Source organism: Arachis hypogaea, chromosome 13 (genome assembly GCF_003086295.3).
Source record: "Arachis hypogaea cultivar Tifrunner chromosome 13, arahy.Tifrunner.gnm2.J5K5, whole genome shotgun sequence".
Taxonomy (NCBI): domain Eukaryota; kingdom Viridiplantae; phylum Streptophyta; class Magnoliopsida; order Fabales; family Fabaceae; genus Arachis; species Arachis hypogaea.
Genome location: NC_092048.1, coordinates 121,479,159 through 121,505,134, shown reverse-complemented (window position 1 = coordinate 121,505,134; position 25,976 = coordinate 121,479,159). Strand labels below are relative to the sequence as shown.

Sequence of the window (25,976 nt, the reverse complement as noted above, 5' to 3'; positions counted from 1 at the left end):
TTGGATTATGACCTTAGAATATGACTCCACAGGATATGAAAATACTCCAAGCGTACAATGTTTAATCAAAAACATAAAAGTAAAATGATTGAACAAATCCGACCTTAACTTAATTAGTAAAAGGATCATTGATAACTGGATGATTATATCTCAAAAAAGATCAGAACCGCCAAACCACAGTTTGGGATTTGAGAAAATATCATACGAAAAAGAGACTCGTTTCTTAGCCCATAAAAACAGATGATGGCAGCCCTTGGAGCAGCCACCTCAGAAGAAGGAATTCATAATTCTCTAAAAACAATAAAAGCAATTCCAGCAGATGAAGACGAAGAAGTTCAGTCCAACCCAAGACTGTACATACCAGACACCCAAGATCTATTTGGAGATTAAAAAAAAAGATTCTCAGAATCAGAAAAATAGACACCTATCCAACAACAGAGAAAAATGTGTCAAAACAGCCCAAAAATCAATAAAGACATTATATATAGAAAACAACAAAAATTTTCAACAGAATAACAATAAAATACCAACAGAGTTATAAAAAACAGCTATTGGATTTGTAAAAAACTATGACAGAACACATCAAATTCTAGACAGAATCCTTGAATCACCCACAGAAAGAACAAACAGATTTGTAAAATTAGGAATAAAATTGTAAAAGAATAAAGGGAATAACCCACTATAAAAGGAAGGAAAAGAGGAGAAAAACTGAAAAAGTTGTATTTACACACAATCTTTCATAACCTAAAATACATTTAAAGCTTTTGTTGCAATTTTTGTATATTGAATAAGCTTCTTTGTATTATATTCAAGCTTTGAATTATAATACAAGCTCATATTATTCGATTATATTGTGAGTATTAATATTTATTATTAATTTACTAGATATTATTTTGTTATTGATATTACTCTTGTTTAATTTGTATCTAATAGAATTATATACTCAATTAAGAGGTTGCGAGTTCGTGTGGTAAAAAAAAAAAAGATATTAGCACAGGTTGGTATATGTATATAAAATCTTACTTCCCATATAAGTAAAGGGACTTCAAATTAAATATAAATAAAAATAAAAAATAAACATTATTTAAATTTTTGAAATGAAAAATAACGCAAATAAATAAACAAACAAACATAAAGAATAAATGAATGAGGTGTGAGGAATTGGAATGCATGTTGAGGAAGTTCGATTTAATCGATGCAGACGTCTGAATTCGGAGCAACAGAAAGGAGAAGAAGAAGAGAAGGGGGAAAAGGAGAGTTCATTCCCCATTGTCCTTTCCTCTCTCCCTCTTCTTCGTTCGTAGATTCACGTGACCGAATCGTATATATTAATATTCTGTCGTCTCTTTCACACCTTCTCAGGTTTGTGAATTTTGATATCAACGTTATATATATATCTTCTCTGATTTATTCATTCTGTTACGTAGATCGAATGTCTTTCTCAGTTCCTTCGATTTCTCAATCTCTAGATTCGATCCTTTGCTGCTGCATTTCCATTCTCGCTAATTATACCGTAATTTTTCTTCATCTCCATTTTTTATGTTACTTTCTTCTTTGTTTTCTAAATTCACTTTACCACTTTAACGTCACACATTCGACAATTTATTGCCCTATGCTTTCTTTTTCTATTATATTATTATTATTATTATTATTATTATTATTATTATTATTATTATTATTATTATTATTTTACTTTCTTAATTGTGAAGCTAGTTTTTCTTTGGAATTAATGGCTTCTGCCTTTTGGTTTTGCATATGGTTAAGGAGCAGGGAAGTGGTGTAAGTGAAAGCGAAAGCATTATGATTTCCAATTAGACTTAGCTTACTTGGTATGATTTTATTTGGTTTGTTCATGTGTCCTCCCTGACTATTCAATTTTTTTCCTTTTGTATTATTCTTGAATACTTTATTTCTTTTGTTTTTGTTGTTTATTACTTTGTTTTCACACTGAACTAAGCTTTTGAACTACCTGTGGGTCTCTCGGACCAATGATTTTCCGGAAGAAGCGACTATCATGTTCTGATTTATATTTATCTGCCCTACGACCTGCCGATCAACTTTTGCTGCCCATACTCAATTATTCTAGATTTTCTGACTAGTTGTTGTTGTCAGTGAGATAAGCTTCATTTGTGTATGATTCTGTAGTAATGGTTGGCATTTGTATGAAAAACTGCCCAGGCTCTGTGCACATAAATCCTGTGTTTTCTGATTTGAATTGGATAGTCAGAGACATCAGACAATAGTTCATAAGTTCCACCATGATAGATTTGGGGATTTCATTTTTGAGGCTTTTCACTAGCCTGGATGCTTCTGGGGCATCTATTCTTGGATGGCTGATTACTGGATCATTTGGAATTTTGGCTGTCATATATGGCATTCTCAAGTGGCAGAGAAGATCATCCCTGAAATGGATTAAAGCTGCAGCCAGAGCAAAGAAGAAAGTTTGGAAGAAGTTTAAAGTACCTTTGTCAGAGCACTTGTGGGTTGAAGATTTTACTCTCAGGGAGCAGCCATCCACTTGCTGCTTCTGCTTGACTTCCCTGTGGCCTTCTCATAGCTTAGGTACCTCAACAATGACACAACGTTCTCCTATCCATCGTTGCTCTGTTTGTGGTGTTGCAGCCCATTTCATCTGTTCTCAGTTTGCAGCAAAGGATTGTAAATGTGTGGCTCAATCTGGTTTTAGCCACATTCGACACCACTGGTCTGAAAGATGGGTTAATGCAGATGAATATCATGAGATGTCTGCCTTTTGTTTTTACTGTGATGAACCATGTGGTGTTCCATTTGTCAAATCTTCCCCTACGTGGCATTGTCGCTGGTGTCAGCGCCTCATTCATGTCAAATGTCATAATAAATTGGTCAAAGATTCTGGTGATATTTGTGATTTGGGTCCTTTGAGGCGACTTATCCTCTCTCCTCTCTATGTCAAAGAAGTTGATGAAGATCCAAAAGGAGAAAAACTGAGTTCTATTATAACCTCTTCCGTTCGTGGTCAGATGAGAAAACGGCGTAATCGCAATAATAAGCATGGAGGTAGTTCGCGTAATAATAGCAAGCCACGTGACCCCTCGGTCACTGATGCAATATTGTTTGACTATGTATTGAATGGTATAGAGGATTGGGACCTGTCTGGTGATGAGATGCTCTTTGACTTCCGTCGCATGAACAATGGTAGAGTTCTAGTAAATCCTAATCCAATAAAGAAATACACATTGGTTGATTTGCCATGCGATGCAAGGCCACTTTTGGTCTTCATTAATGCCAGGAGTGGTGGGCAGCTTGGGCCTTCTCTTCAAAGGAGATTGAACATGCTACTAAATCCTATTCAGGTGATTACATTATTCTTTGATAAACAAATATGCTATTGCCTTTTGTCAAAGCTCTGACTTCTGTCATAAAGCCTGTTAGAGATATATTGTTAGGTCTTCTCCAGTGTCGTCATGGATTATATGGTTATGCTTTGGGAGTTTGTTTGATCATTGGTTGAAATTTCTTTATTCAACCCTTGTTGGTTGTTGCCCTTCATATTGCCATGAATAAATTATAGACACTAAAATTTCTTTTTCCCCAATTAATTACATTGTGGCTGTCTGTTGAATTCATAAAATTCCTGATTTCATAGGTAGACTTTAGAGCATACTTCTTAATGTATCTGTTCATAAAGGTTTAAAGCAGAGCATATACTTTGCTGCTGTTTTAAGTATTTCTTGCTCTTTAAAATTGTTGACAAGCTAATAAAAAGAATAGATACAAGGTTTTTAAGCTTTTTAGCTTAATAGCATTAAGCAGAATAACTCAATACAAATGAACCTGGAAAAAGATTTTATGTTTTCTATTATTGCTATCTTCCAGTTTGCTTGATCAAATATGGGTTCCTATCAATCCCTTGTTCTTTTTTTTATGCACTGTGTAAAAATATATGATATCTGTATTATAAAGATTAACATCTCACTAAATCCTACTTAAAAACTCCAATCATGCTAATTATTGATGTCTTCTTTTTTCCAATCTTCTGTAAACTAGTAAACGAACAATGCTTGTCTGGATATAGATTTCATGTTTCTCATTTCATATCTTTGTCCCGTTGGATGTTTCTGGTTTGGCTATTTTTCTCCTGTAGATATTTGAATTGAGTGCTTCTCAAGGTCCTGAGGTGGGACTGGAAATGTTTAAAAGTGTGCGATATTTTAGAGTGTTAGTATGCGGTGGGGATGGCACTGTTGCATGGGTCCTTGAGTCTATAGCAAGACTGAATTTTGAGTCACCTCCTCCTGTTGCAATACTTCCACTTGGAACTGGAAATGATTTGTCCAGGGTACTGAATTGGGGAAGAGGCTTCTCTGCACTTGATGGACAGGGTGGGTTGACCACTCTTCTGAATGACATTAACATTGCAGCAGTAACCATGCTGGATCGCTGGGAAGTTAAAATTACAGAAGAGAACTCTGAGGGAAACCCAAACAAAGTGAAAACTAAATCTATGATGAACTATCTAGGTATATCTCTGCAACAAATACTGTCTAGGGCGATTCTGTAAGTAACTGACATCTGTGAACTGATTTTTATAGGGATTGGATGTGATGCAAAGGTTGCATATGAATTTCATGTTACAAGACAGATAAATCCAGAAAAGTTTTCCAGTCTGGTAGATATTTCCCCTTCCCCTTTTATTTTTACCGGAACATATTCTTCCATCCTTGATAGTAATTTATCAAATTGAAATATTTATTCATGTTAGACCATGCATGACAATGTCTAGTTTGGTTTAAGCGCACCTTCTTTAACCTACCATTTTAGAGATTCAACAATAAAATTATAGTGCTGGTGCATACCACTACATCGATAAGCTTTAGCTCAAGAATTTCAAAATTATATGTTTCATGCTAGCTCTTCTTCATTAAAAATCTTGGCTATATTTTTGTTAATTTTTCCAGGTTAAAAACCTTCATAATGTATATATTTTCAGTTTGTTAATAAATTGAGATATGCCAAAGAAGGAGCAAGAGATATTATGGACCGAACATGTGCTGACTTGCCATGGCAAGTATGGCTTGAAGTTGATGGTATAGACATTGAGATTCCTAAGGTGAATTACTGATACTAAGACTTATTTTCACATTTAAGTCATTAATTAACGTTAAGAATATTGTCCAAATTTATATGTAAATCATCATTTATTAATTCTTCTTCATGCAGGATGCAGAGGGCTTAATCGTGCTCAATATTGGGAGCTACATGGGTGGAGTAGATCTTTGGCAAAATGATACTGAGCATGATGATGATTTTAGTCTTCAATCCATGCATGACAAAATGCTTGAGGTGGTATCTGTTTGTGGGGCATGGCACCTAGGGAAACTTCAGGTCTGGTATAATCTAACGACCTTTATTTTCCCCGCTTAAATATAAATCAAGTCTTTATGATGATACATTTACATAAGCATACTTATAAATAAAGCTATTTTACTCTTGTCTGTTTAAAAAAAAATTTATATGAACATATTTTCATATACGTATAAAATAATGTCGTGAATGCATTTAGGTATCATTAATAATATAGTTATGTACACAGATTTTACTCATTAAAAAGCTAGTTATCGTGCTCATTCTTCTTTAGTCAAAACTTCAATCCAATGAATTGAAGTTTTTATTCATGTTGATTATAGTCTATCATCTTTCTCCATTTGATAATCTAATTTGTTCTTAAATAAATGTTTATTGTCACTATATAATTGTTTTTGCCATTATTAGTTTATTACTATCCTTAAATTATGAATTGCTTCATTATTGTACAAACCTTTCTTTCTTTTTATATATTAACTTCTATTTTATGAATCCTTGTCTTAAAAATGACATCTAGATATAAGAAAACAATTGTAATTAACTGGTTCATGTCTTTTTACAATTATTTCATGCTTATATTTTCTGCAATGTATGGAAGATAAATTTTCAAATGTATGTTAAACTACTAAATAGTAATGATTGATTTGTTGTATAGGTCGGACTTTCACAAGCAAGAAGGCTAGCTCAAGGTAAAGTCATTAAGATACACTCTTCAAGTCCTTTCCCAGTTCAAATTGACGGGGAACCATTTATCCTACAACCTGGCTCGTTAGATATAACGCATCATGATCAGGTAATTGCACGCTTTAGGATTTTTGTAGTAAATTGACTCTCACATCCTTCTACTAAATGTTACACCTCCTATATGTGGGTTTGGAAAGTACTTCCGCTGGTTAACATTGAGTTGCTCCATTTTTCTCATAAACCCTGCGCAGTCTTCTAGGTTTAAACCAGTGATAACTCATCCAGTCATTCATGAAAGAAATCAAAATTTAGATAATCGTTTGTATTATATTCACATGGGAAATAAAGAAAGGAGAGAGGGGCTTACTACTTACGAGAAATTATAAATCCACCTAATTGGTATGCCAATTGCCGAAAGATCCTTGTAATCTAAAATTTCACTCACTAGTAAATTACATAACATGTCACATTCCCTAATAAGCGAGATTTTGAATTAGAAAGATTATTAGGCCTGATAGAGGCTATATTAACATTCTGCTATTTGTAAATTGTAATACCTACTGCAATAGTTAAGAATACTAGCAAGTGTAACACATGCAGATTAAAACAAGATTGTGATTATGCACAAGTTAAGCACTGTAAGTGTTAAAAGAGTAGATGTAATTATGAGCATCATGCATTCTCCAATACCCTTGCTCTCCAACTGATCTTTCCCTACTCCCAATTCCACCCCATTTGAAAGAATTGGTATTGATGAAGACTTCCCCAGAAGATTGATTAGTTAAACTGATCGAATTATTAACTTTTGTATGACGGTGGAAATCATGGGATTTCATTTTGCTATATTCAGGTATTCATGGTGAGGAGGACATCAGAAGATGACCCGAAAGGGCATGCAGCTGCAATTATGACGGAGGTGTTACTAGATGCCGAGTGCAAGGGCATTATCAATGCATCTCAAAAGAAAGTTATTCTCCAGGACATGGCCATCAGTCTTTCTTAATTCACCATGTTGATGTGGTTACCCATAAAATGGGTATTTTCCCACCCTTTAATCCCTTTATTATGGGAGCAATTTTTGGTAACTATCAGAGATACAGAGAAATGATATAGTTCCACAAAGCAGCAGCTAATAGACGAGAGTGAAAATTGTACGGCGGCTTGGTTATTTCTTATTTTTGTCAAGCTGTGTATATTTCTAACCCAGTGTAACATATCTTCAAGCCAGAAAGGCCCTCCTCTAATTTTTTCGGCCTTTAACGTTGATTTGCTAGGTCCTCTCATTAACTTCTAAACAAGAATCGTGCATTTGTTGACAATAGTTTTTCTTTGATGAACGTAACATTACCGTTGATTAAAATTATGATATGATAATTAAGTATTACTAGTCTACTAGCATTTTAAAATGGAATGAGTGCAATTCTTGTTAAAACAATAAATTGCTCTTACGACGGAAGTTATTATTACACGTATGGTTCATAATGATGCCCTTAAATCCTTCTTGCGGTTCACATTCATCAAGTGGCGTTAACTCGGCGTAGCTGTCATTCTGTCAATTTGTTAAGGGGGCAAACACATGTTCGAATTGGAACGAAGTTCTTCGTTTCTAAGTTGCAGAAGCTCAAGTAATTAATTAGTCACGGCTCAGGAATCGTGTGATCTTTTATTAATATTTATTGGAGGCATGTTCTGTGGGCCACAGTGATCTCAATGTCCTTTTTTTTCAAAAATGTTTGAGTGACCAAAAAAAAATCAATCCAAAATTATTTTATTTTATATTTATTAATTATATCTAAAATAAATAGATGCAGTGGGGGCCTAGCACAGATAGCATGCTTATGTGCCTCTTGCAAGCTGCACTCGAGTTCAAATGCTTATGTATCCATGTAGTGTGTGTTGAGTGTGTTGTGGTGAGTGTGTGATGCATGGATGTAATGCCTAAGATTGGAGGCAATATTAAATATAATAAGTATGTAATTTTAGATATTATAAATATTAGGTCCTTTTTTTCATCCACAAATGCATATAAATCTTCATCCTCAAAGTTTAAGCCAAACAAATAACTACGGCATCTGTGTCATGTCATCATGTGCCATGCAAACGTCGACCTAACGCGTTTATTAATCTTGAATTGGTCGATCGTTATTGGTCCTTCCTTTAGTTTCTATGTTCCATCAAAATCAAAAACATTGCATGAAACAACATAACAAACTGGTTTGCTTATTCACTGGTCTCTGGTCTCTACCTTTGTCTCTTGTGTGTGATACATAAAGTTATTTCTAGAACACGTTTTGTTTTCTTTACCATACATTATATCTTACATAGTCGGAAAGGATAACATGATAGCATCAAATTTCTTTCAAAAAAAATGTAATAGCAATATAACTAATTTTGCTTGGAAGTCAAGAATCCAATTACATTGAAAGAAGCAGCAGCTTTGTTTAGAAGCAAAAATATAACGTCAAACACAACAGAAGAAAATAAGGTGTAAAATAATTGCAGGGACTCGTAATGCATTTGAGTATGGCCTACTACAAAAATATATATATTATTACTGAAATATCTAATAATAAAAAGTACAAACAGAAAAGGCATAAAGATACAAGTCACGATTTCCAAAATATGAAGACCGAAGGTAGCATGGAAAATAATCAAAATATAAATTAAGGCGTGATAATCTAAACAATTTTTTCTAAAAAAAAAAAATAGTATTACTATTCCAAGCTTATTATACCGAATTTGTTAACTAATGTAGTTTGATTATTTGTGAGATGAGCATCATCACTTGCGACATTAGCTAAGAGCTACTGCGTCTTCTTCCTCTGAGCTCATGAGTTTCGTTTCCCAAGAAGAAGAAAACGTCAGATAGTCTCTGCATTAATTTACTCTCTCTCTCTCTCTCTCTCTCTCTTTCGAAAATCGAAATGCCAAAAGATGAAAAGGTGGAGGAAGAAGTTGATATTGCTGATCGAAGCTGTTTCCGAAGATGGTTCCTGAATTTTCAACAACTTTAAAAGCTCCATTATTACATTACACTAAAATACACCTTCTTACATATATACTTAGAAAAGAAGAGAAGAGAAGAGAAAGAAAACCATGATGTCTCGTCTCTTTCTCTTCTTTCCATGTTTAGTTTTGCATCATCATGCATCGACCTCTTGAGTCAGTGATCTTAGATGCATCTTCTGCTACATCTATGTCATTGATAGAATCCATTGCTTCTTCTTCTTCTTCTTCTCGTTAACCGTTCCAGCACATCTGATCTATCTCTCATCTCTTTCTTTAATTTCTTTCATTCATAACTCATCAATTTCCTTAATAGATATGCCTCTGCAGCAACTAGGGCATCATCAATTAAATTAATACTCCTCACTGCCATTTTCGCTGCACAACAAGATATAATAATAAATCCAGTACTACATTAACTTAAACTAAACAAGTGACCTCACATCATATTTATTTAATTATATCTATCGATATTGGATATCATAACAATAACAATAATAATAATGTAGTTATTTAAAAAATAATAAAGGATATATGAATGAAGAACCGTATTAGTATTAGTATTACTAGCTAGCTGGCTAGTTGGTGCTTTACGGGGTGGGTATCTGTTTAATTTACCTGAAGTACATTGCATTCAGATTGATGAAAATGATGCCTTTTTTCTTTCGCAGTTGAATGTATGTAAGCAGGTTCCCTTCAAATCACTATACTTTTCACGATGCAGAAGAGCCTGAAAAACGGGTTAAAAAGCTAAACAAGCAAATAAAGGTGAAAGGACTTGGAAGAAGAGAGAGAGAGAGAGAGTCAGTAAGTATATAGAAGCTATTAGCTATATAGCTAGTGGTAGAAAAGGAAGATAGATTAGAAAAAGAAAGAATTTCACATCTGATGTATGTATATATGTTAGGATACTGTTGATGGCTTCAGTGGCTTTCTTGTCCACGTGAAATAAGCTAAACATTCCTCGGGGCCCGGAGACAAAGCTACTACTACTATTTCACATTTTTATATATCTATCTTAATCATGAATTAACATACATAGATATATAGCAGAAAACAAGACACATTTTAAGCATATACTTGATTACTTGTCTCTCTTTCAGTTTGGGTGATTTCAGCTTAGTTATATCTAAATCTAATAAACTCGATCCCTTTGTTTTTCTAAAATAGGTTACTAATAAAACCATCATGTATGTTAAGCTGTACTTTCTCAATTGCTTGAAAATTGAGGGCAAAAGCTAATGAAGAAAAGAAAAGCATGCTCCAAGAACCTTACAATAATAATTCACTGCTGCAATCTTGAAGCATAACTTACAGAAGCAGTAGTGATAGATATCTATCATCATTATTAGAACAATAATGGAAAATAAAGTCTGAGCTACCTTTCAACTTGTTCTGCCTTGATGTGCATTGTTTTGGCTCACTTGCCAGTTCATTTTATTTTCCGTTGGAGTGAAAGATATTATAATTAATTTGGAAAACTTGGAGGTTGCAAAAGAGGAACTTAACATTAAAAAGAAAGTGAAAGCAAGCAGAAGCATATAGCAAAGGTTGGATGGGGGGAATGAAGCCTGGTCCGAGATTATTAGACACTTTGACTAATCATCATCAAATCAAACAATTCATGAAGCTAATAAGACCTCTCGAGCCAGACAACATTCCTCTCAACCTTAACCTTTGCAGCAGAAGCAGCCACCACCTCCCTCATGAAGAAGAAGAAGAAGAAGAATATAATGATGGAGTTTAGTTAGTTTGAGAGGAATGAAGCCTGGTCCGAAGCCCAAACCAAATTGAAGCCTCGAGCCAGCCAACATTCCCCTCAACCACCAACTCATCCTCTCTAAACCCTAACCCACTCTTTGCTTCTTTATATATACACACATGTGTGAGTCAATGAATGAAAGAGAGAGAAAAAAGCACTGACTCACACTAATAATGGTGCTTTTTAGTTACCACTCATGTTCCAAAATTAGGTTATGCAAAACGGTGTTTACTTTACACTAATAACTTACATCATCACGACATGTATATTATTATAAAATAAAATAAACAAACATACCACAAACATAACCAAAGCAAAGCGTTCCTTATTGCGTTGAAATATTATTTACCATATTCGTTCATCTACACCGACCTTAATTAAATCTATCCATATCATCTTATTAACGGAAGAGAAATAAATTTAACACTACATTAACCTGTTTTTAGTTTTTTGCATGTGTGACTTGAATTATAAAAAACAAAATAAATTAAAGGATAAAATAAAGTCCACTATACTAGTACTGTCCAAGCATGATTTGTTTGTTTCCAGGTAATAAAGTCAGAAACACATTGGAAATTTATTATGTGGTGGTGGTTGTGGTGGTGGTACGGTGGAGCAACCGAGGCGTTACTGTGTAGGAGGAGGCGTTGCATGGAGATGAGAAGGAACAAGACAAAATGAGTATTCAAAAGCACACAGCATAGTGACATAGTACAGAGACATAGAAGCAAGTCTCAATGCAAGTCTTGGGTCTTTCATCATTGCCTTATTATTACTATTATTATTGTGATCCCCACTTTCAATCTACCCTCTAACTGTACCATGCCCTTTATTATTCGCATACTATATATTACTCTCTCTACCTACCTTCATATTTCTTCTGGGACACCACACCACCTATTAAACTATCCTCATGGCTGAATTAGATAATGTCATGGCACCTCTTATTATACATACATACATACATACATACATACATAATAGTATAGATACCATGCATAGTAGCTTAATAAGTAGTATATATGGGGAAACTAATAATATTATATTATATATTCATTGAGATCTTACAGCGGTTATGCCTGCAAGTTTTACTTGCTCCTCCTTAATTGGCCTATATACCCTAATTGATGATAGCCGTTATAGTGTGATGAGAGAATTGGATCATATTATATAAATAGGAGTATCTTGGTTATGGATAACAAACCTGGACCTGGTGTAGTTGTTTCATGAACCTCCCTCCCATTTACATGTTACATTTTAATGCCTTCACTTGCTTTTATATACAATCACGGTGCTGCTGTACTGTACATACCTCCTGCATACAACTTCCTTTGTCTTTATACATAATTAGTTTAATTATATGCATGTCTTAATAATTCTAGATTTCTGGTAACACTCTCTAATTTAATTTTAATTTTTAAAATATTTTATATAATTATTTAATTATAATTTTTTTAATGATCATTCATGTGATTACATATGTAAAATTATTTTATATATATAATATTTATAATTAAATATAATACTAACGAATTATTTCAATGTTAATTAAATAATATAAAATAAGATAAAATTTAATTAAAAAATATAAAATAACAAAACTTCAAATTTTTTTAGCTGATTTTTTTTTTCTAGAACATTTTCGTGAGAATGGTACCATTTTGGATATAGCTAGAAAATTTTATTAGAGCTTTATCATTAGTTATTTACAAGCTCACAAGAAAACTGTTACTACTGTACTAAAGGGTGGATTATATAAAACATTTTACTCTAATACATGTAATTGATTGTATTATTAAAAGAATTTAATTCTACGATATAAAATATTTTTACACAAATTTTAATTGTATATTTTTACATTTATTAAATATAATTCATTTTAAAATTTATTATTTAAAAAGATTTAAATACATAATTTTGATAAAATGGCAGATTAGAATTAAAAATAGTATTGTGAAATGTATCTCTCAGTCTCTCACAATAGGAGAAAATATATTTTTTACTTTTTTTGTTAATTGATTTTATAAAATGTGATTTATATTATATAAGATTTTTTCGCATTTTTATTTTGTCTCTTTAAATAAGACAAAAATTATATATAATAAAAAATAAAAATACTATTTATATATTAAAATCAACTACAAAAATAAGTCGTTATATATATATATATATATATATATATATATATATATATATATATATATATATATAATATTTATTTTATATTTTATAGTAGCTAATTCTAGTATATATCTAAAATGATTGAAAAAATATTTTATAATAAAAAATATTAGAAGACTTTTTATAAATAAAATAAAGAATGATTATTACCAGAATTTTCTAAACAAATTTTTAAAATGTGAATTTCCTATTCTTATTAATATATAAATCGTTCTAGGGTTGTGTGATTAGATAATATATTAAATGCTATATCCTAGAATGATTTATGCATAAAAGTCTTTAAAAAAAATACACATAAATTATTCCAGAATCCTGAACTTTCCAAGTTAAACGTAACTCGTTCCAAGATAAGAAGAGTTACATGTTTTCTACCTAAAACACAAGCTAGGGGCAAGTATACCTGGAATTCGGCCACTTTGTCCTGGTAGTATAAGTGTCTTTGCAGAATTGCTAACCAAAATATTAAGAACCTAGTGGCCACTAGCATTACTGTAATCTTGAATATTTTGGAGGTTTCCCATATTCAGACCCAGAAGGTTTGACACCATTTTCTAGCCGCTTGCATCCAGGTCAGTTTGTTTCATGAATGAGGTTTATACTGCACTAGTTCATATACCTTTTTTTCCTAAATTTAATGCTTATCATTATGAATTTTCTATATATTGACTTAACAAGTGAACCTATGGGTAGGTTACGTATACCCTTTAGGATGACATTAATTCACTCAAAAGTGTTGGTTGTCATATGACCCTATCAACGGCTGCTATCGCGATGTTGTGTCCACAACTCTAATTCGATCCTGTTGCACCAATCAACTATTGTCGGGTCTTCTTACTTCAAGATATCTATATAATATTGATGCTCCTGTACTTCAGTCTTTGTATATGCTGTATTCACAAGAATCTTTCGTGCATCTTTAGATTTGAAGTTTAACGCAAAATTAGCAGTTATGTGTCTTGCACATAATTCACGATGTGCGATCGATGAGAGCCACCCACTATCTTTGGCAACCAAGGCAGCCTTGATTGTGTGGCACTAAGAGATAACTAGAATGCCAAGTTGCGGAGTCATGTGCTAACGAAGGCGACTTAGGAAAAACTTTCATGAATCTGTGTTCTCGCCCTCGACTAACCCGAATGCCACTGGAAAAATATTTTGAGTTTTCATCGGTTAAAAATTTTAATTCAAATTCACACATCACATGTTCATCATATTCTACACATATCCAAATATCAAACATTCTTAAAACAACAAAACATATCCAAATACTAAACATATTAATGATAATCTAAAATCATAATCTCATGATTTTTTTCTATACATCTTCCATTATAATACATAATCAAAGAAGAAAAAAAATCAACTAGTTTCTAATAGAGTGATGATAAGGAGCACAATTTTCTGCAATAAATACAGTAGTTAAAAATTGGAACAAACTGAAAATTAGAACAAAAATTAGAACAAAACTGGAAATCAGAACAAAAATTTTTATCTTACCACTCTCATCTTGTTGAAAGTAAACAATTCTTGAATATGGTTGCATTCTTTTGAACTAATACTACCATGATACCACTCTAATCATATTAGTTTCAGACTACAATAAGAAAAAAGATAATTGATTTCCAACAAAAAATAACCATCATAACATCTCTAATAAAAAAAATAAACTTATTGAATTAACTATCTTCTATTTGAACAATTAGGAACAGCAAGCAATACTACACATTTTTAATACTAAATAGAAGAAGGAATAATTTACAACTGACAAATGATTTCAAGACATTCTTAATATCCCGAACTTGAAAGTTAGAATAAAGTAATCCATATACACACCTAAAATTTGCAACGGCGAAGACGGCTCTCCTTCTAGACAGCGATGAAGAGAGACAAAGAAGACGGTGATGAAGACGGTGACGCTGATGCGACGAAGATGGCGAGGGGAGCAGGACAGAGAGGGGATAGAAGGGTAGCGGATGGGGATAGTGGACGACGGCGGTGAGAGGAGAGGTGGGCTGGAGAGAATTACTACCTTAGAGTTTCATTAGATGAAACTAGGAAGAACTGAAGAAGAGAGGGAGTGACGGCTAGAGTTAGGTGAATCACATGTATATATACGAAGGGTCAATTTTACTGGTAGATTTACCGTCGAAAAATTCACCGGTAACGTACAGCCTGTGACCAAAACGGCGCGTTTCATTTAATTACCTTACCGTTGGATTTTTTTTACCCTAAATCCGACGGTAATGATCGCACCAATTTTTTTCCTCCAATTTACTACAAGAAAAATGCTGAGTATTGTTGGATTTACCGTCAGATTTAGCAGCGAAATATATCAGATGGTATAAACCTTGCTGATAATTGTTTATCGTCGGATTTTTCGTCCGTCGCTAATTACCAGCGGATATAACTTTTAATTGCAAAATTCTAGAGCTTGTTACTATCGGATTTATCCCCCGATAAATCCGACGGTAATATACTATTTATTACTAATAACTAAATTAATAGTTACCGTCGGATTTAACCGTCGTAAATCCGATGGTAGTAAACTTAAATTTTAATTTTTTTTAAATTTATTTAAAAATTTAATATATAATTTTAAATATTTAATTCTAATAATTTCTAAACTAACAATTTAATAATTTTTAGTTGAAAATTCACAAAAAAGTTTAAATATCAAACTTTATTATTAAAAAAAAGAATTCAATTAAACAGAAAAGTCATATTTAAAATGCATAAAACCCTCAATTAAAAAAATTGAACAATATTAAATTAGAAATCGCAAGAGCAATATTGATGAGCATTAGAGATTAGGCTATACAAATACTATTACATTACATAAAAAATCAACCATAGCAAACTATTTATGATATTAATAATTAACTAATTTATCGTTCACAACATCAACCATACATTATCGTAAATTAAGCCAATACAATATCCAAATCAAACACCAATTCATCATAACCAATAAATATTTCATTGTCAACTATTATTAATATTAATCATCTGAGACAATTCTAAACATTGCAAAATAAATAAATTTATTAGTTACCCAAGGTTCAATCCTGGTTCTTCAATTAATAAGTTTGATGAAACTTGACTTGTCAAGTTGTTATTTTGTAGAAATCTACAACAACCAAAGAGAGTCCAATAAAGAACTTAAAACAAAAAATCTACACCATCACTATTAACGTTCAATCATAAGTGCACAAACCATACACGAACTAAAACCAAGCAAACATCAAAAGCATCCAAACCATAAAAACTTTGCAGATCTATTCACCAAATCTAAAATCTATAACATCAGTCAAATACAACCATATACAAAATCAATCAACTAGCCACATCACATACTAATTGACATTCAGCCATCATTAATCCAGAAACATAACTTAAATCAATAATTAACTCAAAAAATAAATAAGTTAAGATTAACTCTGACAATTAACAATAATTAACTAATTAGTTCAGAAAATAATTAACTCAAATAATAATAAACTTAAAAAATTAATAATAATAAATAATAAGTCAATAATTAACTTAAAAAATAAATAAATTAATATTAACTCAGATAATTAACAACAATCAACTAATTAAGAACAGAAATTAGAACAATACAGTTGGGGACCTTACATTTGCAAAATAATAAACAGAAATAAAACAATAAACAAAAATTAGAATAATAAATACAGAATTATCAAAACAAAATTCAAAATCAAAATCATAAACAAAAGTTCAAACATAGAATAATCAAAACAGAATTTAAAAAAAATCCTAAATCTAAATTAATACATGAATTAAATCTGAAAAATAGTTAAATCTCTAATACAAATATCCTAATTACAAATTTTCTAATACATAACAAATTAAAATTAGATAAATTAGGGTTTAGAATATTTTTAAATAAATTTAAAAAAATAGTAGGAACAAGAAAAAGGACAACATACCTAGAGGGAGAGGAAGGAGCCAGCTCTGGCGACACAAGGAGCAACGGTGACAACGATAGAAGCAGTGGTGGCAGCAGCAGTGGCGGAGCGACAAAAATGGCGGCGATAGAACGACCAACGCAACAAAAGGAGTCCACAGTCTTTAAACGCTGTTGGTGGTGGCCGATGGTGGTGGAGGAGCTGCCGGAGGTGGTTTGTGGGGGAAAGAGAGGGAGGGAGGGAGGGAGAGAAAGGAGAAGGATAGAGAGAGTGAGTAGTTCAGAAATGAGGGGAGAGGGTTCACGATTCGAATTTAGGACAAGATTACCATTGGTCGTCGGATTTACCGGTAGATAAATTCGACGGTAATGCTTTGCGAATGACCAAAACGCAGCGTTTCACTAATTTGGATTACTGTCGGATTTATCCGCTGGTAAATCTGACGATAATGATCGCGCCAATTTTTCTTTTTTCTTCCTCCAATTATTACCGACGAATTTACCGTCGTAAAGCCAAATTTGATTTTTTACTCGGCAAATTTATTACCAAATCCGCTGGTAAATCCATCGGTAAACCCACCGCTAATGTCCGACGTTAAATCCGACGGTATTCAACATTTTTCTTGTAGTGATTATTACCGGCAAAGTTACCATAAAAAATTCAAATCCGATGGTAATCTTTTTATTCGACAAATTTATTGTCAGATTCACCGATAAATTCGTCGGTAAATCCGCTGCTAATCTCCGACGCTAAATTTGATGGTATTTAACATTTTTCTTGTAGTGACATATAGAGGAAACATCCAAAACAATCAAGAAAAAATACCATCATTCCATCAACCATATTACCAGCCCTAACAAGTGAAGTACGCAACACTACTATAGTGCCAGGCATATATATCTGAACCTTGATTATCCACCTCGGAATCAGGTTGTAAGATTCTTCCCAATCTCTATATATCTGTGCAATTGTCTACTGCTTAGCCATCTACACCTTCTGATAATTGGGCTTGAAAGCAAATTTTGATGAGACCACATTCTGCAATACATTCACGGAGATTAATGTATTTGCCATGACCAATGATAGAATTGATGCACAGATGACATGATAATCAGGCTGCCTGTGATCGGTGGATATCTATGTTGCAAGACATGTGTGCAACCCATTGTACTTTCTAACTTCCCAGTAGCCTTTCCTCTGCCGCATAGTCACACGTATCAGCCAATTACATCCATTCCCAAACTATACACAATTTTTATGATACTTCAATTGATTGAATTCAAACACTTTATACTCAACACCCCGACAAATATTGTAACTCTTTACTGTCAACCCAGCTTCCTCTTTGCTTTGGAACCGCTGGCCAATTTGAAATTCGTTTGTGCCAAGCATACCAGGCCCGTCTCTATGAATAGTAAGGAGTTGTTGATCTGAAAATACTGATTGATTCATTGCCTCAAGATCCAAATTAGAGAAGTGTGGAGGGTACTGTTGTGTCTGGGAGCTTGATTGAGCTTGTGATCTTCTGATACGTGTTGTGTCTTCCTCGTTGTCGGTATTATCACCAATAATGGGTGGTTTCGAATCCAACCCATCATCGCCTATAGCCTCGGCTAGTGGATCCCTATCTCTGACCTCCATGAATTTTGGTGCACCATCCAATACAGGTGCTGCTCTCATTGTAGCTGCAAGTTCTCCGAAAGTATGCACATCACCCAAGTCATCAGCATTATCTGCTTGAACGAATAAATCTGCTGTAAATGATGGAAACGAAACATGGGTAGTAGCCTCGTGACTAGTTGGAATGGCACTAGAACTTCCTTTTATCATGCTAGTTGGCAGATTCAGAGCAGATCTACCAGAGCTACCTTCTACATCAACCATTCTCGCAAACAACTCCATAGTGCCCAAATATGGAAATCTAGCTTAACTATGAAATATAACTCGCATGTCGTCATCGTCTAGCATCTCATATTTTCCAAACTTAACATAACCTTGCCTGAGTGAGATAGGAATCCAAAAAAATACTTACTTTACATGTTTCTTGCTGCACTTTCTTAACTTCTGTAATATAATATTTGTAAATCCATCAAATTTGTTGATGGATTGATAAACACTCCAATTTGCCTTTTACTAGAGAACATAACACTCTTACTTGTGTTTTCATCATTTTTTTTCGGTGATAAAGTAGCAAAAATACACTCTCAGTCATCTCTTCTACAACTCTCAATTCATGTATGGCTCGTTAATACATCATACTCGTTTATTTATAGGCTCATTGTCTTCATAAATCGTCACAGGGTCATGAGGGTTAGCCTCCACACGTAAATCGTGCTAGGTTGCTATGAATTGCGAAATATACATAAACCGTCCTACCCCTTGTGTTTTAGGTAAAAAATGTGTAACCCTTCTTATCCTGGGATAAAATACGTTAATTTGGGAAGTTCAGGATCCTAGAACGATTTATGTACATTTTTTAAAGACTTCCATGCATAAATCATAGTAGGATATATCGCTTAATATATTATCTAATACACACAGTCTTTAAACGATTTATATATTAATAGGAACGGAAGATTCACATCTTAAAAATTGGTTTAGAAAAATCTCATAATATTGACTTCTCTTAATTTTATTTAAATAAGAAAAGCCTTATGAAAATTCAAGTCTTATGAAACAAAAATATTATTTAATTATTTTTAATTAATATTTTATATTTAATATATTTTAATTTATTTTTAATATCCCAAAAACATTATAAAATGATGATGCATGTAATTTAGTGGATAAAAGGGGAATACGGAGTGGGCGGGAACAGTGTGTAGCGTGAAACACGTCATGGCAAAGACGGCGAATGGGGAATGGGGAATGGATGAATGAGAGCCGTTGATTGCGTGCATCCATCGGCCAGGAATCATGTCGGTGTCAGCGGGAGCGTAGGATGGGGAGACTAGCCAGCCCACCCGCCCGCCCGAATAACGAGGGCTTCTCACTTGGATCTTTGCATCTTCAAATTACTACTTACTTTCTCTTCGCATTAATTCCCATACCACCATTTCTATCATCTATAACGACACTCCAATACTAGACCCACTATTTTTTTTGTTGTAAGGTTGAATTAGTTTTTGACATCCATTCGACTGTAATGCAGTGAAGAGTGAATGGATGGCCACGTGATTCCAATAAATGCTGGTTGGTACGACTGTGGTGTGGGACCCTTCCGAAGGGGACAAGAGCACGTGGTGTGACGGGGACCACACTTGGAGGGTCACCAGATATGTTTGCTTCCTCATCATGTGGGCCCCACTCCCATTCTCAATTATGGGCTCATCATAATGCTCATCACTCCCCATTCCTCACTCCTAACAATCTCATTTTCCTTTATTTTCTTTTGATTTCGACACACCACCAGATCCTATTTCTGTTAGTTAAGTATATTTATATAGAAACATTGGTAGTACTACTGCAAATTAAAAAAGAGAAGAGAAAATGGCAAGTGTGGAGTACTATAGCATGTATGCATTAAGATACATAATGGGCAAAGGAAACGGTGTTGGTTCATTTGAAAAAGCTGAGGCAGTGTCTCCACTCTAAACTCTCAAATGTCGAGGCAAGCAAAGCTCAACAGGAAAGCTATGTCCCAATGTTTTTGACTTATCGGCGCAGACCATTTATTATTACCATCTACATACAATACATACAATACATACATGCATGCATGCATGCATGCATGGAATCCAAAGATATACTGTACTACTACTTATTTTGTGTTGTTCAAATTAAATTTAAAGGACAAGTAGTTAATTGCCTTATTGCATGCTCATCACGGACGTTAATGTATATCTATGTATGTCTACGTGTGGGTGTACAAAACAAATTAAAGGCCAATCACAGAATCACTGCAATCCCATTTTCATCATCTTGAAGCAAGGAATCACACAAGTATGAAAAGAACAGTAATTATAAAATAAAATAAAACAAAGATGTACTAGGTGGTCTTGTTCGTAGCAATAGCAGGGGGCGAGCAGTGAATTGTTTGTGTGTGTGTGTGTGATTTCTCTGAGCACACTGTCATATAAGGCACATTAATGGTTCTCTCCATAGTGTTGTTGGTCAAACCATAAAGAGATGAACTACTTACTACTGGAATTTCGTATTCAAGAAAATCAATTAAACAATGCAGCCGTACAGTACTCTCTCTCTCTCTTCAATTGTTGCAAAGGCAGTAGACATAAAAGAAAGTTAAAACATGTATATATCCATGCACCAATTAACAACATTCAAATAGATAGAGATATATATGGCATCACCACCTAATGGCTAGAGGGAGAATTAATAATACATAGGCTCATATAATTGCATTCATTCAGTTCAATTATTATGTTTTATTAGATCACCTCCGATCCGATCGGATCCTGGGCTATGTGCTCAGTGCTGCCTAAACCTTTCTTCGACGAACAAGCTAATCTAATTGGTTTGTTTGCTTGTACTACTGTTATTAATTTAAACATAACAGACATTTTTCAGGAAATATTATTATTGAGACAGTTTTCAAAATTTAAATACGCCCCTGTTAATCCATAAATAACTTCTCTATCTGCTGCTGCTAGCTAGCTTCTCATCTATCTCATCAGTCCCATGCATTTTTCAAAATCACATCTGGAATGCAAACAGAACTTCTGACATTATATATAAGTTGCCCGTATATACAATACAACCAACACATAAACAGAACCAACTTTCCTCCCCAATTATATATGCCATTAAATTAAACCATCCTACCTAGGTACTAATAGTCAATGATTAATTCCAAGTTAATCTCAAATCTAGCATATAATTGGGGTGCATCACGGCAACATTGTCAATAATCTTTTGATCCAGCAAACCCAACTTGAGGGAAGTTAGATATATGCAAGAATGTAAGTAGTCAATGATAAATTTTGACAAGATTTTTCATTTTACTATTATACTGTACAGTTATATTTAATTGCCAACGTTTCAACTGTCGGATTTCTATGGATTTCTTGAATGTAAGTGCTACGTAACATTTTTATTTTTTATTTTTGTCTTTATAAATTACATCAGAACACACTCACACACACTACATAGGTAATAATAGGTTCTTTTTCTCCATCGGTGGTATTTGAACCTGGATGTGATTGTTTTGAACCAAGCCTCCAACCACAAGTGCTAGGTAACATTTAGCCCAAGACTGAGTACCCCTTGGTCAGAATATCTAAAGCATTGAACTGAAATGAAAAATTTAGCCCAAGACTGAGTACCCCAAAAAATTAACAATAGTCAAATAACTTTATGCAGGCCCACTGCCTGTTTTATGGACCCTGCCCACTAATGCACACCCCATAGTTTACGACTAACTCTATTATCCATAATCAACTTCAGTTGGTCTTGACAAAAAAAAAAACTTCAGTTGGTCGAGTAGTTGGTTCACTCGTCCGTTTAAGCAAGTGTTGGGAGTTCGAATCTCGCCTTGTGCATACAGCAACCTATTGACCAACAACAGACCCTTAAATAGAGCTCAAATCCGCGACGAATTAGTCATTCACCTGTTGGATTAGAGAATACCGTGGTCAACAAAAAAAATCCTATTATCCATATGGGCTTAAGTCTCTCTGGTAAATTACCAGAAACAAAAAAACTCTATTATCCATATCACTAGTCCCGACCAATAATAATTAAAAACTAAAAAATTAACCTATTTTTTAGTTAATATTAATCAAATTTTATTTATTTTTCAGATTTTAAATTATGAATTTTTAATTTTAATTCTAACTTCTAAATCCTTGAAAAAAATAAGGGTAAAGTATATTTTTTGTCCCTAAAATTTGGCAAAAATTTTAAAAATATCCCTAAATTTTATTTTGTTTCAATTTTGTCCCAAAAATTTTCTCGGAGGCTAAATTTTTAAAAAATTTAAGATCAATATAATAATAATACATAAAAATTATGCTTTATTTGCTTGTGTTGAGGAGTTGTTCTTATGAAATTGTTGTTGAATCGACCTTAAATTTTTTGAAAAATTAGCCGTCACGGGTATATTCGATGCAAATAAAAAATTTTTGGGACATAATTGAAACAAAATAAAACTTAGGGATATTTTTAAAACTTTTGTCACACTTTAAGGACAAGAAATATACTTTACCCAAAAAAAACTTTTAGAATTAACTAGTGTCATAACAGGTCAGCCACTTTTTTATTTTTTTATAAAATTAATTTTATTCTTTTAATATATTATTCACCCATCTAATTAAGTATTTTTTCATCATTTTAATATCATTGTGACCTTATTTATATTATTATTTTTTTGAAAATAAATCACTAAGTGTGTATGCCAACATTATTTATATTTGACAATTCTATACTAAAATTAATTTTAATAAAATAAATATTAGTTAAACAATTAGTTAAAATCACTTTTAGATAGATAATTAATTAATTACTAAAAAATATATATTAAATTATAATATTATTTTTTTAAATACATTTAATTCTTTTTTTTATTTCTTTTAGTATAATTTTTATATAATATTTTTTATAATACTCTATTTTAGTATGTTATAATTTTTTATTATTATAATAAAATTAATATTTATTTATTAAATTAAAAATAATATAAAAATTAATAACTTTTTAAGTACTCTTTTATAATAACAAAGAGTACTCTTTTTAAGTATTCATTTTTAAGTACTCTTTTAAGTACTTAAAAAGTTATTAACTTTTGTGTTATTTTTAAGTACTCTTTTACATAGGTATTAAACCACTCTTCCACCTTAGCCCATGACAACAATAAAGACGTCTCACGACCCACAAATTCAACCCAACAGAATACACAAATTAAATGATAATTTAGTCTTTATCTTATCTTATACTTATCTTTATCTCTATATCTTATCTTTATCTACTTTTATCTTTCATAGGCCAATACTCTATATATACTTAATTTTACTTTCATAGTTTACAATTCATTCAATCAACAATCAATAAAATTTCTTCATTTTTTTCTTTCACAATTCTTTTATTTTCCTATTCTTTCACAATTTTATTATGGTATCAGAGCGATATGCTGGAGGTCGGTGAGGCCGGTCGGAATGACGAGGATGGGGTTGCTCAGGTGGTGAAGAAGGTGACGGGGGATGAGAAGGTGATGGTGGACTGGTGTCTAGTGTTGAAAGTGATTCGGTGGTCATGGGTTCAACTTGGTTAGGAAACGATAGTGAGGAAGAATGAGAGGTTGTTGGAGAAAATAAAGAACTAGGTAGAGTTGGGTCAATGGGTATATGTGAGGGTTCAACTGGAAGACTAACTGAATCTTGTTTTTGAGAAGGTGTGTTTGGCAATGTTGGGCTGAGTGTCTGGAATTGGACATTTTTTGTGACTAAGGGCAAGATCTTTTCATAAAAAATCACGTTTCTAGAAATCTCAATTCTTTTATCTTCTAAAACATAAACAATATACCCTTTAAAACCAGATTGAAAGCCAATAAATACAGCCTTTTTGGCTCTTGGATCAAATTCTGATCTATTTGCCATTTGGGTAGAAACAAAACATAAGCATCCAAAAATTTTAATGTCATGATAATTTGGTGGATGATTGAATAAAATCTCAAATGGTGTTTTAAAATTAATTGCGGATGATGGAACTCTATTAAATAAATAAACAGCATGTCTAACAGCATAAGACCAAAAAGATGATGGTAAATTAGATTGAAACATAAGAGCACGAGCTATGTTCAAAATATGTTGATGCTTGCATTCAATCGGAGAAGGGAATTTGCTTATCTCAGAGAAAATATTGTCTTGATCTTTTGGATGATTCTGGTTTATTAGGTGCTAAACCTGCCTCTGTTCCAATGGATAGTACCACAAGACTATATCAAGACAAAAGTCCCTTGCTATTCGACCCTTTTGTATATCGTTGTTTGGTTGGCCGTCTTATCTATCTCACCACTACTCGACCGAACATCATGTATGCCACTCAACAATTAAGTCAATTCATGGCATCTCCTACTGAATCTCATCTTCAAGCTGCCAAGCATGTGTTACGATATCTGAAAACTAGTCCCGGCAAAGGACTTTTCTTTCCAAGGGAATCAGAAATTCAGCTTCTCGGCTTCAGTGACTCTGATTGGGCCGGATGTCCTGACACTCGGCGATCTTTAACAGGTTATTGTTTCTTCTTAGGCAGTTCTTTAGTCTCTTGGAAGACCAAGAAACAAACCACCGTTGCCCGCTCTTCCACGGAAGCAGAATATCGTGCACTTGCCAACACAACTTGTGAACTTCAATGGATACTAAATGTGTTACAATTTTTATGCATCTCTCCTATCCGCCCACCAGTTTTATATTGTGATAATCAGAGTGCTCTTCATATTGCTGCTAACCCGGTTTTTCATGAACGAACCAAACATTTAGAGGTTGATTGTCACTTGGTTCGACAAAAAGCTCAAGCTGGAGTGATGAAACTTCTCCCAATTCCCTCTTCTGGGCAACTAGCTGACATCTTCACCAAGCCTTTGTCTCCCCAACCCTTCCATCTTAATCTGAATAAGCTTAGTGTTCTTGACATCTTTCATCCTCCAGCTTGCGGGGGCGTATTAAACCACTCTTCCACCTTAGCCCATGACAACAATAAAGACGTCTCACGGCCCACAAATTCAGCCCAACAGAATACACAAATTAAATGATAATTTAGTCTTTATCTTATCTTATACTTATCTTTATCTCTATATCTTATCTTATCTTTATCTACTTTTATCTTTCATAGGTTAATACTCTATATATACTTAATTTTACTTTCATAGTTTACAATTCATTCAATCAACAATCAATAAAATTTCTTCATCTTTTTCTTTCACAATTCTTTTATTTTCCTATTCTTTCACAATTTTATTAATAGGTATCATGGATTTTAATTCCAGCATCAATGTCCGACTTTGTATGAATTTTTCTCTTAAAAAGTTTCCTGCCAATTTATACGTTTGCTTGCTGTTTCCTGGAATTTCAATACTCATTCTCCAAACTATCTTGATCTGGCTGGTTTTGATCCAATATCCT

The 25,976-nt window shown here is 33.2% G+C and overlaps 1 protein-coding gene and 1 long non-coding RNA gene across 6 annotated transcripts; one reads left to right on the top strand and one right to left on the bottom strand.

Moving 5' to 3' along the window:
- Positions 1-1,118: 1,118 nt before the first annotated feature.
- On the top strand, positions 1,119-7,346 carry LOC112733019 (diacylglycerol kinase 2). Of its 5 annotated transcripts, none has more exons than XM_025781865.3 (10): positions 1,164-1,362; positions 1,470-1,513; positions 1,765-1,829; positions 2,179-3,332; positions 4,124-4,499; positions 4,572-4,648; positions 4,970-5,089; positions 5,200-5,364; positions 5,999-6,136; positions 6,878-7,346. In XM_025781865.3, exons 4-10 carry the CDS (start codon positions 2,259-2,261, stop codon positions 7,028-7,030), a joined length of 2,103 nt encoding a protein of 700 aa, XP_025637650.1. In that variant the 5' UTR covers positions 1,164-1,362; positions 1,470-1,513; positions 1,765-1,829; positions 2,179-2,258; the 3' UTR covers positions 7,031-7,346. The 5 variants fall into 5 exon arrangements, with proteins under 5 accessions (XP_025637649.1, XP_025637648.1, XP_025637650.1 ...); XM_072212408.1 differs by having other exon boundaries at positions 1,214-1,362; positions 1,771-1,829; XM_025781864.3 differs by lacking the exon at positions 1,470-1,513 and having other exon boundaries at positions 1,119-1,362.
- A 1,658-nt stretch (positions 7,347-9,004) lies between these two features.
- Positions 9,005-11,854, bottom strand: LOC112733017 (uncharacterized). Its single transcript, XR_003168172.3, has 3 exons — positions 10,416-11,854; positions 9,652-9,763; positions 9,005-9,411 (listed from the first exon to the last, which is right to left on the bottom strand). It is a non-coding gene; the product is annotated as an uncharacterized lncRNA (long non-coding RNA).
- Positions 11,855-25,976: the final 14,122 nt, after the last annotated feature.

Coding starts and splice junctions, on each gene's coding strand:
- LOC112733019 (XM_025781864.3), top strand. CDS start 2,259: ATGATAGATTTGGGGATTTCATTTTTGAGGCTTTTCACTAGCCTGGAT. Junction 4,649..4,969: donor CAGAAAAGTTTTCCAGTCTG/GTAGATATTTCC, acceptor ATATATTTTCAG/TTTGTTAATAAATTGAGATA. Junction 5,365..5,998: donor GGCACCTAGGGAAACTTCAG/GTCTGGTATAAT, acceptor TTTGTTGTATAG/GTCGGACTTTCACAAGCAAG.